The 14,808-nt window shown below is 36.6% G+C and overlaps 1 protein-coding gene across 2 annotated transcripts in view; it reads left to right on the forward strand.

Moving 5' to 3' along the window:
- Nucleotides 1-14,808, forward strand: part of uraha (urate (5-hydroxyiso-) hydrolase a) — a 133,803-nt gene that overhangs the window by 85,361 nt on the left and 33,634 nt on the right. For both annotated transcript variants that reach the window (XM_061964167.2, XM_061964168.2), the window contains one exon: nt 11,573-11,620. In XM_061964167.2, coding sequence (XP_061820151.2) covers nt 11,573-11,620 — 48 coding nt within the window. The remainder of the gene's footprint in view (nt 1-11,572; nt 11,621-14,808) is intronic.

Here is a 14,808-nt window from a genome sequence, read left to right on the forward strand (position 1 = left end):
GGTATTTTAAACTTGATGTGCGCCGATGATTGAAACGTTTGTCGCTGCAAGACCAACAATTACTTTAGTTTTATCCAAAGTTCTGTTTTGAACCGAAATTGGCCGCCCCTCCTTACAATCACAGACCATGTAACAAATGTGCGTGACTTCCAGGTTAAGCTTTAACACGGAAGTGATTAATCTTCAATAACATTTGATAGTGCGATAATTTATTTTTATTAATCAAGAAAATGGATGGATGGGACATGCGTTAACGTTGACAGCCCTATTATATATAAATATATATACTGTATATACATTACAGGCCAAACGTTTGGACACACATTCTCATTCAATGCGTTTTCTTTATTATCATGACTATTTACATTGTAGATTGTCACTGAAGGCATCAAAACTATGAATGAACACATGAGTTATGTACTTAACAAAAAAAGATGAAATAACTGAAAACATGTTTTATATTCTAGTTTCTTCGAAATAGCCACCCTTTCATCTGATTACTGCTTTGCACACTCTTGGCATTCTCTCGATGAGCTTCAAGCACACCTGTGAAGTGAAAACCATTTCAGGTGACTACCTCTTGAAGCTCATCGAAAGAATGCCAAGAGTATGCAAAGCAGTAATCAGAGCAAAGGGTGGCTATTTTGAAGAAACTAGAATATAAAACATGTTTTCAGTTAGTTCACCTTTTTTGTTAAGTACATAACTCCACATGTGTTCATTGTTCATTCATAGTTTTGATGCCTTCAGTGACAATCTACAATGTAAATAGTCATGAAAAAAAAAGAAAACTAATTGAATGAGAAGGTGTGTCCAAACTTTTGACCTGTACTGTACATATATATATATATATATATATATATATACATATATATACATTTTCTACCGCTTGTCCTTAAAGGGTCGTTGGGGGTGCTTGATATATATATATATATATATATATATATATATATATATATATATATATATATAGGATTACCCCAAGGACCGTCCTAATATGGTCGTCCTATAGAAAAACGATGTATTGGCGTCCTTCATTTCAAGTTGGTAATAAGTTTGAAATGCACACCTACCTGCTACCTGCAGGACTGGGGTGCAACATTGTCTACTGTAACTTATGTACTATCTACCACACCCCTTTCTTACTCCATTTGCCTTATGTACTATCTACCACACCCTTTTCTTACTCCATTTGCCTTATGTACAATATTACATGATTCTATTGCATCATTTTATGACCTTGGTAGAGATCTGTGCTCTCGTGAGAGTCACTCTGCAGTTTAAACGGATTAACATGTGGATCTTCATCTGAAACAGCATAACAAGGTCTTTATGTTGGCAAGTTTACAGTTTCACATCAAGCTTTCATTATGAATTATTTTGTGGACGTATGTCTCCTGAGCGTAGAAAGCCATCTGGTGTGAGACACAAGAGTACCACTGTGAGTCGAGAGCATGATTAAAGTCCAATCCAAAGTGGCTTTAGATGCACACCGATACAACATAAAAAGTGCGCGTGCAGTTGTGACAGTGTGCTCCTTTACTAAAAATATCATTGTGGTTGTCTTCCACTGAGAGATTGTCTGCTTCCCCGAGCTGCCCATGAGCAGATGGCAGTGGCTGGGGGCGTATTACTTTCCCAAAATATATTGAAGCATCCTAAAAAATAACACACTTTCGGAACATGCGCTGTCATTTGGATATGTGGTTGCTCCAAAATGTGTCGGCTGCCTTGACTATTTAATGACAATTCCCATCCATGCAATATATAGTCCAGCTTCAGTGTCACTGGGTTGCTGGAGTGTAAGCCTGTCAATCCCTGGGATGGCACATAGACAGGCAACTGAAACAGGAAAAAGATTAGCTTTGGTCCTGTTAGAGTTGCAAAGGGGCAGTAAATGTCTTGTTAAATTATGGAAAATATCCAGGATGTTTCCACAGCAAGTTTGGCAGGAAAAGTGTGGCCTCAATAGCCTTGCGTGAGGTTGTGTGTTGAGTGTGCATGAGAGTGAGGGATGCACAATACAAATACATTTGTATTAAATTATTTATTTATTTTACCAATAAGCAGTGACGGGTAAGCTACTTGGAAAATGTAGTAAGCTAAGCTACAAGTTAAGCTCAATTAAATGTAGCTAAGCTACAGGGGAAGCTATCCCCGGAGAATTATAGCAAGCTACACTACAAGCTACGAGGCAAAAGTAGTTTGCTACATCAATGGGCCCACGTGTAAAATATCAATGTTAATGCAACTGAGAGTGTACAAATGGACCCAATAAGGGTCCAACAACTATTAACTATCTGTTATTTAGCTGGGGACACCCTACAACTACCTCTAGGGGTCCCTGCACCCCACCTATATGTATTTATTTAATTGCTTTTTCTTTGGCCCACTCTTATAATGTTATTCATTTTCTCAAGCTACAGTAAAAAAAACCCAGCATCTATCTATATCTTGGGGGGAAAAATCAATGACTTGTGTGTTGTTTGAGAACAACGCACATTGGTAATAGTTATGTGCAGTAAAACATGTCATGAACTCAATTCACCTTAACGTGTGTTCCTAAATTTATGTTCCACATCTTCAATGAAGAGAGCAGTTATGATATTGGTTTACAGACTAAACAACTAAAAACTAAGGTTTTGGGCATTGTTTTCTGTATATATGGCTAAAGACACGCATTATTGTGGGTTTGCTGTACGTCAACTTAATTACTAAAGGAAAATATAATCTGCAGGAGAGATTTCCTCTGCCATTTTCAAGGTTTTTTTGTTTTTTTTGTGAGTCACCAGCTTGAAGCATCCCTCTGTCTCTGACTCCCTCGTCGTCAGGTGACATGTGTGCGGTTTGTTATGATTTTGCTTACTAGTTTCGATGACCTGCCTTATCTTGCCTCTGGTTGACCAGTTCGTAATGTTGTGCCCTAACCTTAGCCAATTGTGACTCATCATGTGAACACCAACCATTCATCATGGATTTTCTCCGTATGTATGTATGGATTGATTGATTGACTGATTGAAACTTTTATTAGTAGATTGCACAGTGAAGTACATATTCCGTACAATTGACCACTAAATGGTAACACCCGAATACGTTTATATTTGATTATTTACAATCCGAAGAGGTATTATGTGGAAGGGAGGGTGTTAGTTTAGGGTTGTAGTTGCCTGGAGGTGTTCTTTTAGTGCAGTTTTGAAGGAGGATAGAGATGCCCTTTCTTTTACACCTGTTGGGAGTGCATTCCATATTGATGTGGCATAGAAAGAGAATGAGTTAAGACCTTTGTGAGATCGGAATCTGGGTTTAACGTGGTTAGTGGAGCTCCCTCTTGTGTTGTGGTTATGGCGGTCATTTACGTTAAGGAAGTAGTTTGACATGTACTTCGGTATCAGGTAGGTGTAGCGGATTTTATAGACTAGGCTCTGTGCAAGTTGTTTTACTCTGTCCTCCACCCTGAGCCAGCCCACTTTGGAGAAGTGGGTAGGAGTGAGGTGTGATCTGGGGTGGAGGTCTAGAAGGATGTTCTCATTATTCCAGGTCATTGTATTTTCTCCATATTATTTTTTTTGGCCTGGATTCACAGTCTATTTTCTCTCTTTGTAGCTTGTAGCTTTGATGTAAGCTACCCAGCTACATGGCTCTAAAAGTAGCTAAGCTGCAGGAAAAGCTACTCGCTAAAAAAGTAGCTAAGCTACTGGAAAATGTAGTTAAGCTATGTAGCTTAGCTATAGCTTGTCACTGCTCATCACTGCCAATAAATAACACGAGATAAGCTATGATTTGTCTAACAATACAGTATTTTGTCTAAAGACAGGTAATATTTGCTACTTCTATAGGCACAGAGCAAATTGTTTGTACTCCATAAAATCAGACGGTTCCATATTTGAATACCTTTGTTGCCCTTGACGTCACATCCGTCAAGTTATCAAGCAGCACTCAGAGCGGACTCAGTCAGACTGCCGAATGTTGGTGATAGGTTTGAAATGTACTTTAAAGTTAAAAGTTAAAGTTAAAGTACCAATGATTGTCACACACACACTAGGTGTGGCGAAATTATTCTCTACATTTGATCCATCACCCTTGATCACCCCCTGGGAGGTGAGGGGAGCAGTGGGCAGCAGCGGTGGCCGCGCCCGGGAATCATTTTTGGTGATTTAACCCCCAATTCCAATCCTTGATGCTGAGTGCCAAGCAGGGAGGTAAAGGGTCCCATTTTTATAGTCTTTGGTATGACTCGGCCGGGGTTTGAACCTACCGATCTTAGGGCGGACACTCTAACCACTAGGCCACTGAGTAGGCCACCTGCAGGACTAGAGTGGAACATTATCTACTGTAACTTAGGCATTATCTACCTCACCCTTTTCCTACCTAACTTAACCCATGAAAACTCACAAATTTTTGCAAGGGTGCCAAGTCCAGCGAAAATTTTTATATTTTTGGGGTCCCGAACACAAATTTGGGAATGAGAACTACAACTAAGATGCACGTTACAATCAATGTTTACACGTTACAATCATGTTTTATTATGTCTGTTGGCTCTCATGAAGTCTGCGGTGTGTAATAATCAGTGATGTTGGAAAAAAAACAAAAAACGTTGTGATGTGTTTTTTAAATAATGTGCTGCGTATGCTTAAAATGATCAAAATATGTAAATATAACATATTAATATACATGTGCCTATTACTACATTACATACATACTTACATCATGTATATTAAACCTTAATGGAGGTGTTTGGATATTTTCTAAGGGCTTCATAAGCAGAATAGAGCGACTCCCATGGTCTCTATTGTCAGCGGACTTTTGATTGCATTTATTTAATATTTAGAATGCTTTTTTTTTTAATCCATCTGTCGTCATGTTGATAATGATTGTGGGGAAAAAGAAAAAAAAAAGTGCACTTCTCCTTTAACAAACTCCATCTTTACATGAACGGAAATCAATAAAAGTAAACATATTTAAAGTAAACATATTTTCCTGACTAGAACAGACTCAAACAAAATAAAATTATTCCCCAACTTTCACATTTTAAGTTCTTATATAAGTAATAATCTAAATGTAACTGAGAGTCTACATATGGAACTAAATGGCCCCAATAAGAGTCCTTTACTATTAACTATCTGTCATTTAGCAGGGGACACCCCACTGTATGTATTTATGTTAATGTGCCTTTTCTTTGGCCCAACCCTATAATGTTATTCATTGGTAAATAAAAACAGCATCCATCTATAATCTTGACATAAAAACAACGACGTGTGTGTTGTTTGGGAACAGTTGATAATAGTTATGTGCAGTAAAACTTTAAACTCAATTCACCTTAATGTGTGTTGAAATCGCTACTCGTTCAAAAATTTGTGAAGCTACTGCCTAATTCCTGGAAAATGTAGTTAAGCGAGCTACTGCCCACCACTGATAATAATGTACAGTATTTACCTTAGAGAATGGACTTCTATGATATCTCCTTCCAGCTGCTTCTCTGTCAAACACACTATTAGCAGCTATTCCAAATTTTAATGGATAAATGTCTGGCGTTTACATACTATTTAAGTATCTGTGGCTGGTGTTAAACTCATTCTGCTTCAGAATGGTGCATACTAGCAATGAGATGCTCAAATTGCTTCACCAAGTTAGCTACACCTCGATCATGTTGTTTATTATTTATTTTTTTAATTAAAAGAATATCACTCACTTCTACTCAGCACTGTCCTTCACAACCACTTTCTTCCATCCCATGGTTGGAAAACTAACTTATGTGGATCTCTAGCTGTAAGCTCATGCTAGCGAGTTAGACCAGATGTTTCAGTTGTATCTTACAGCAGTGGTTCTCAAATGGGGGTACGCGTACCCCTGGGGGTACTTGAAGGTATGCCAAGGGGTACGTGAGATTTTTTTTAAATATTCTAAAAATAGCAACAATTCAAAAATCCTTTATAAATATATTTATTGAATAATACTGCAACAAAATATGAATGTAAGTTCATAAACTGAACATCAAATCAAGTAGGCTATTCCATTCATTACCATAAACCCAGAGTTTCCCCCATGCCATGATGGTTTGACCCTCACTAAAATGTCTGTCAAAAAGAACTGTGAAAAGAAATGCAACAATGCCATATTCAGTGTTGACAGCTAGATTTTTTGTGGACATGTTCCATAAATATTGATGTTAACGATTTCTTTTTTTGTGAAGAAATGTTTAGAATTAAGTTCATGAATCCAGATGGATCTCTATTACAATCCCCAAAGAGGGCACTTTAAGTTGATGATTACTTCTATGTGTAGAAATCTTTATTTATAATTGAATCACTTGTTTATTTTTCAACAAGTTTTTAGTTATTTGTATATCTTTTTTTCAAAATAGTTCAAGAAAGACCACTACAAATGAGCAATATTTTGCACTGTTATACAATTTAATAAATCAGAAACTGATGACATAGTGCTGTATTTTACTTCTTTATCTGTTTTTTTCAACCAAAAATGCTTTAGGGGGTACTTGAATTAAAAAAAATGTTCACAGGGGGTACATCACTGAAAAAAGGTTGAGAACCACTGTCTTACAGGGTTCACTGTGACATTTGTTACGCCAACTAATGCAGCTGATGTTCGTAACTCAAATTCTTTCTTGCAACTTAAAGCATAACAATTAACCCAGAGACAGCTCTTATCTCAAAACACTCTTAAGTTGAGGGAACAATGTACATCCATGTGTGGATCCCTAACCTGCATAATATTTGTTCAAAATGTATGTTATTGGATTAGATTATATGGCATTATTACACCGATGTATTGTTTCATCTGGGGAAAGACATTAGTGTTTTTGAAAAGTGTGGTGTGTTGAACCAAGAGTACTTACTGTTGTCTTCAGATTGTATTAGGAACTGTATATTTTCTGCCAAAAAAAACAGAAATGGAAAATTTGTATGATAGGATGAACCAATGTCGTTAACTCACTATAGGATGGCATAGTGATCACTACTATATAAAGAGAGAGGAAACACCAACTAGTGGGTCCTTGTGTAGCAGACCTGGAATCATTTCAGGGTTGAACAACTCTGCAACACATCAGTATCTCCACGGTTATTGTCTATTACTAAAGTGGCAAGGACGTACAATTAGTACACACACAGACACACATGCAGCAGTAACTTAATTCCCTGTCTTCTGCAGTATGTCACATGACTATAATATTAATCTTAGTCAGATTTAATGTAAAATATTAGTAACATTTTGCACAACCAAAACTACTACAACAGCTCAAAAAGCTCATCCCTCTGACCATCGTTAAATGCAATCACGACACCAGAAAGTTATTACAGTGACAAAAGTATACTAAACTAAACTTGCAGCTAACATAAACTCAATCTTTTCGTTACTCTATAATGTTGTACCAATTTAGACTTACTTAGACTTAAACTTAGACAAACTTTATTGATCCACAAGGGAAATTGTTCATATAAGTGATAAAAAAAAGCAAGAAAAGTTAAGAAAAATACCAAAAATAAACGTTCTTTTGGGCATCTTGTTTATGTGTTAAAGAGAGATCTTTCTGGTAAGGCTGAAACGACGCGTCGACATAGTCGACGTCATCGGTTACGTAAATACGTCGACGCCGTTTTTGTGCGTCGGCGCGTCGTATATTTACGTCACACCACTGTCATGGCGGAGCGCAAAGCAGACGATGCGAGCGAGGGGAAAAAAGCACGCCAAAAGTCGTCAAAAGTGTGGGAGTATTTCAATAAACGGCCTAATAATGTTGTATGCACACTGTGTCGAGCGGAAATGGCCTATCATAGCAGCACAACGGCTATGAACGAACATTTGAAAAGAAAACCCGACAGCGTTCTTGCCTTCACCATCAACTAGTCAATCGTCCGCGTGCGTATACGTTGTCATCATTACACAAAAACATGAATGTGTCATTTGTATCTGCGTTGTAAATTCATAAACTAAAGCACCGTTTCGCTCTGAGAGGCGCGTTTGGCGTGCTTGTTCAGTGTTTACAAAGACGCGCTCCTCTTTAACGCTGTGGAGAGGCGGCGGCGGCGAGCGAGCGGCGAGGCGGGGCGCGCCGGGAGCGACGCCGCAATCGTGCCCAGGTGCGCGATCCGCGCACCTGGGCACGATCATCCAATCTCCTCTCGCTGAAGAAAATGGGAGCAGCAGAGAGAGAGGGAAGAGAGACTGGAAGGAGCCAAAGTGAAGCTGACGTGGAGCGAGAGAGGAGGAGAGACAGGGGACAACGAGCGAGCGAGCGAGGAAGAGGAGCCGAAAAGCGAGGAAAGAAAGAGAAAAGAGTTGGAAGAGAAAAGACTTTGTGTAAAATTAAAAGATTGTAAACCTGACAAAGCCGTCTGGCATTCAGTCTGTCGGTCCTGAAAGAACCCCACGGCACAAGACGTGTCACAAACGCTAACGTTAATTAGTTGTGCAAATACCTTTTACAAAATTAACAGTTACATATACTTTGTACAAACGAACAATTAACTTTCAGTTTAATCATACTATCATTGTTGTGTTATTAAGCAAAATAAGCAGTACTTTTACTTTTGTTGAAATGTTTACACTGTACCCTTTTTTGTATTGGATGTTTAGCTTTATTTTTGCACATTTTAGCAAATAAGCAATACTTTTACTTTTGTTGAAATGTTTACACTGTTACAGAATATTTCCGTTTTGCACTTTTTTGTTTTGGATGTTTATCTTTATTTTTGCACATTTTAAAGCAAAATAAGCAATACTTTTAATTTTGAAATGCTTATACTATTGCAGAATATTAAGATTTGCACTGGATGTTTACTTTTATATTTGCACATTAAAAAGCAAATAAGCTACTTTTAATTTTATTAAATGTTAAAAGTTTTAAATGTTTACATTGTTACAGAATATTTTGTCATGTTGTTGTCAATGTTGACTGAGTGGCCATACTTTTTTTTTTGTAAATAAAAGCCATGCCTTTTGAAAAAACTGGCCTACATTTATTTTTTCCTCTTCATTTTAAATTAAAAAAATAATCGGTAAAAGGAAAAATAATCTATAGATTAATCGGAAAAAAAAAAATCTGTAGATTAACCGATTAATCGAAAAAATAATCTATAGATTAATCGATAGAAAAATAATCGTTAGCTGCAGCCCTACTTTCTGGTACGATGCATGCTAAATCCCATTGTGTTTTCTTCATACTTTGGTATTTTATGAAGTTGCTACATTTCTATTCATGCATGTTTTTGGTATTTGCAGTATTTTCTCATTTTGCATTTGTTTTTTAAACTTCAGCGGTTATGTGATTTAGATTACGTAAGTATTACCAGATACTGGTAAATAAAAAAGCATGTTTTATCAGTTACATCTACAGAGAACAAAATAACAGTGAAATAAAGAATGTTTAAATTCAAATACTGTATTGGTTGGGGACTAGATGGCTATCAAGCAGACTTAATTTTACATGCGTGCGTGCGTGCGTGCGTGCGTGCGTGCGTGCGTGCGTGCGTGCGTGCGTGCGTGCGTGTGTGCGTGTGCGCGTGCGTGTGTTTGTGTGTGTGCGTGTGCGTGTGCGCGCGCGTGTGCCTGGTAAGATTCTTCTGGTGTTTGAGTGTTTACTTTTTATATCGAAAGGTGGCTAACCATGCAAGTACAGTAACTATGTCCAAGGAGGTCAAAGGACAACAACGTAGCATATAGCTATTGAAACATTGCCAAAAATATTTGTTCTGTGTTTGTCTATATAAGTAAATTTGAGGATTGTAAAAAGGGTTAAATAGCACAGAGTTAGCCCTGCGATGAGGTGGCGACTTGTCCAGGGTGTACCCCGCCTACAGCCCGAATGCATCTGAGATAGGCTCCAGCACGCCCCACGACCCCGAAAGTGACATGCGGTAGACAATGGATGGATGAATGGATAAAAGGCACAGAATTAAATACACATTTCAATAATTACTTAAATCTGTCATTGATTAATTTATATTATATTTAAATAAGTGCATATTTTATTAAATATGTTATCAATTAATTTAATGTACACTTCTGTATATATTTATAACATTTATTCATTTAATTTAATTAATTATTTAGCTACTTCCTTAATTATTGCAATATTTAAATAATCATTTAATTATTTCATGATTCAATTAACCATTCAATTAATTATTTGATTATTAATTTCCTAAACCTGTTTGGCAGCTTTACATGAATTTATTTATTCGTCAAAATAAAATAAAATAAATAAATCGTTATTTAAATTGTGCAAAACATATTGCATTTTGAAATAAGTATTAAATATTTAAATATTGGTATAATAAATAGAAATGATCGATTAAATAGTTTTAAAAAATACATATAGTTTTTCATTAAATGATCAATGACACATTTAATAACACATTTGTATCACAATTTCAATTAATTAATGACACATTTATTCGCACACTTAGATATCTAATTCCAATTTTAATTAATTAATTACACATTTAGGTCATTATTTAAAGATATATGTTTTTATTTGATTCCGTCTCATTTGACCCTACATACTATATGTGCTATGTTATTTGTGTGTACGTATATTTTATTTGTCTTTTTTGTCTATTCTCTTGAATGCATCCACACCCCTAACCCCATTACCAATTCACATAGTCTCCTATAGCACTTTGTGTACTTCCTGTACCTGTTTCTTTAATTTCCTGGCAGTTATTATTCCTAAACTTTAGGCCTTTGTGCGATAAGGAGGGCAAGGATTTGGTATATTGACCTAATTTCTCAGTCATTTAAATCCATTGAAGATTTCATGCCAAATAACAATTATTATAGTATATTCAATAATTTAGTGACCTATGAAAATATGATACTTTTCATATTTTATCATGAAAATATATATTTAAATTAACCTGTATTTGATTATTTACCTGCACTTTTTGTCATTATTAGTTCATTGGCTGGCACTACTGTTGACTTACAATGGTTCTGCTGTAGTTTAATGGTTGCTTGTCTGAAGGAAAATATGGTTTTCACAGTGCTGATCTAATTTGCGATTATTTTTGCCTCAGTGGAGGTGTATGCATTCTAGGTTACAGTGTTAAAAAAATCCTACAGATGCATTGAAAAATGATTGAGACATTGAACTGATGAGTATAGGATGATGATGAAATGGGGTATGTAATGAAATTAAGCACCCCAGTTGAATAAAAGAAGGACAAAGACATTCAGCAGGGGTGCGACATGAGGGATTAATAGCAGCGGTGTGCAGGCAGTAGGCAGGGATTCTGAGGTTCTGACACGCCACAATGTAATCTCACTCAGGCTTAGTGTCATTTTTCACTCGGCCTCGTAGCTTCGCTCATCACACATGTAGGTGATGCGTTGGCTCGGCACCACAGTTACAATAATAAATACTGTATATGGTTTTTTTCACCTTAGATGCTGCATCAGAACAAATCTACTGGCCTTTTTTCCCACTCAGTTGGAGATCATGAACACTGTAATCTTTCCAGATGCAGTGATAACTGCAGCTTGTTGTCACAGGGGGGGAATCACATGACAAATATTTTACTAACCCTCTCCACTCCTCTCTTTCTTCTTCCTGCAGCACTGAGATGGACCTGGACTATGACAGCTACGAGGACTACTATGACAGGTACTGTCAGGAAGCAGGCCACATAGCTGATTGCTCGTGTTTGTGTGTGCGCGTGGATGTGTGTGCGTAAAAAAATGTGCTGTCCTTCAGCGTCTGCTTTACAAGCTGACAGTCATATTGAACAATAATAATTGAATCCAGACAAAAAAAAGTAGTATATCCAGTACGGTCCTGATCTACGAAGATCCAAATAACAAGTGATAAATACTGTGTCAAAATAAATTAAAAATGCACATACTATTAGTGGTTGTGTGCAACAAGTGTAAAAGTGGTGCCGGCCACCATATTTAAATGAGGATTTAAACGTGTACTACCGTCTGTCCCCATGGCGACAGTCATTTTTTCCCACATTCATGGCATTAGCCACCAACCATGGAAGACATCATGCAGTACACCACTATTATCTGTGACACCTTTTCTGGGCCATTACAAGCACTCTTCCTATGCGATCCAGACAACGGAACTCACTTTTTAGTACATTAAAGCTGCACTCTGGCAGATACTGTAAAAGTGGTCGTCTAGCAGACGATCACTTTTTGGTACAACGCAGGTAAAGATGGGTATTTACATATTACATATTAACCAATTCTAGTGCTAGTACTTTTAAAACGGTGCCGGTGCGTACGTGGTGTGAAAACCAGTACTGTACTTAAAAAATGGAAAACATGCACATTTTTTTAGGGCATAGAGCAAAGCCTTTTTATTTTCACAGAATTTTGTGACATGCAAGTTGAATAGACAAATCATGTAAATATTACAATTATTGCATATAAATTAAATGATAACTCAATAACACATTCAAATAAAGGAAATAAAAACTGAAACACATTGTCATAATTATTGTAGCAATACAAACATAGAAAATGTATAAAAAAATACTTACTTGAGTTGTAATATTTGATGCTCATAATTCCAGGTGTTCCTGACTGCAACATGTAACCGTCATTGGTGCATAATGAGAAAGTCATGTGGTGTTGTTGTTGTAGCTCCTGACTAGCCTAGCGCTGCAATGCTAACAGTGTTATGAAGGGTGCTGTTGCAGCGTGTTAAAGTCGGCAATAAAGTTAAAAAGAGTGTCAGACTGTGGTGTGCTTTTGTCGGGAAGCTACAATTTTCCACCTTAGTGGACAATAATGATTCTATTCTATTCTAATATATTCTATTCTGTTACTTACAAAACTTTACTTGCACTATATCACATTCAAGCACTTGTTGCAGGTGGCTGAGTTTGCATTCATTTAGAACCAAAATATGGCACCGATAGCTTTTTCTTTTTTCGTTCTGGTTACTACTGTTTAAGTCAGCACCTGTGCCATTATAGAACTGCGTTTCCGTGCCCGAGCACTAATTACAAAAAATGATGTTTTGCAATAAGTTTTTTCATAAGCTATAGGAAATATACGTAACAATTAGGGCTTTACAAGTTAACATGATAATAACGAGTCGACACAAATTTTATTTAACAGCACTATTTTTTTGACACCGCCGTGCACGACGACGTAAGTGCGGTAAAACGCACCGGAGCCGTAGTAACAAGCTAAAACAAACACCGAGCAGAATTGGACAAAGAAAGGGGGACAGGCTAGCCCCAGAGCCATGCAGGTGGGTCTCCGGACAAGACTAAAGCCAGCCGCCACGAGCCGAGTTATCACCGGAGCAAGTCGTGTCCCAAATGCCATCCGCCAGCCACTAGAAGATAGCTGCCTACCGATGCAGCGAGCCCACTCTGCAAAGCGTAAAAACTTGAAAATTACCTGTCTATGGTACCCTTATTAAAGATTTTAAAAAATGTCTATCTGAGATTAATTGCGATTAATTGAGTTAACGACAGACAAAATGTGATCAATTGTAATTAAATATTTTGATCGCTTGATAGCCTTAGTAACAATACTTCTCCTACATTAAAAAACGTACAGCTCAAAAATGGAATTGCTAGACGAAATGTCTCTACTAACCACAGTCCAAATGATGAACTTTCTCTCTTCAACATTAATTGCACTGTTTCTTCTTGTCATTTGTGCACAACTTTGCACCTTAGCAAACATGCTAAATATAGATGCAAGAACAATGACCGCAAACGGTTTCAGTGTTGATTAATCACAGAGGGTACCAAATAGGTATTCACACTATATTACTCTACACCAAAATGTATCTATTTATAATTTTGTGAATGCCTAACACTGTATTATTCTGCACCAAAATGTATTTATTATTATTCTTCCGTAGCGTTTTTCATCCGTCTCTAACTCCCAAACCGTTCATCAGATTGTTCCGGTTCAATGGTCAAAACGTCCCTAATATTACCGGTTTTACCGTAAATCATAATGTTCAAGTTTTTTAACCTTTTTTTTTTTTTGACAACTCCTCCCTCATTTTTCCACTAATTCAAACCATTCCACTATTAAAACTTTCATTTAGATTAGGACAATTTTTTTTTAAACCCAAACATTCTTAGTTTTTACAGTATTCATGATTTTCCAAAATATTAGACAATACAATTGGTATTCATCCCACCTTTTTCACTTATGGTTGCCTTTTTTTCTCCCTGAAATTAACCTTGAATGAAAGTAAATGTTCAACACTGCCGTAAAATATAGTTTACTGCCGAGTCATATAGTTTAATGCCAACTAATACAACATACATGTATCATTTATATAGTCTTTGTACATTTCAGTATAGTTTCCGATCTCCAACATTAAAGTGATTTCAACATTGAAATAATTTCTACTATCAAAGTATTTCTATATTCAAACCATTTCACAGTCTAACTGTTTCTATCCATCTTAATAGGTCAGCTTTCCGTGCGCTATGAAGTTAGCATGTGTTCAAATCTTTAGTAGACCAGGCCCTATGTATCTATAAAAAATAAAAAATAAAATCAGTTGAAACATTTTGTAATGTGGCTTTGCAGACTGTTCATTGGAAGACAAGGCAAAGCGCCATTTACACTACTGCCAATATGTGCATTAGTGTCGATAGATAAAATACTAGGTAATTACAATATTTTACATTGCTGTAAAATGTTTGTTTTTGCAAAAAAAATTGGAAATTGTATTTTTAATTTCAATATAGGAAATAATAATAACATCATCGCAATAATCTTAATTATTGATGATATTGGTTGATTTTGCCCCCACATTCAGTGTACTACAATTCAGCCAATAAAGAACTTTACTAAAATTAAATA

Source organism: Nerophis lumbriciformis, linkage group LG06 (genome assembly GCF_033978685.3).
Source record: "Nerophis lumbriciformis linkage group LG06, RoL_Nlum_v2.1, whole genome shotgun sequence".
Taxonomy (NCBI): Eukaryota; Metazoa; Chordata; class Actinopteri; order Syngnathiformes; family Syngnathidae; genus Nerophis; species Nerophis lumbriciformis.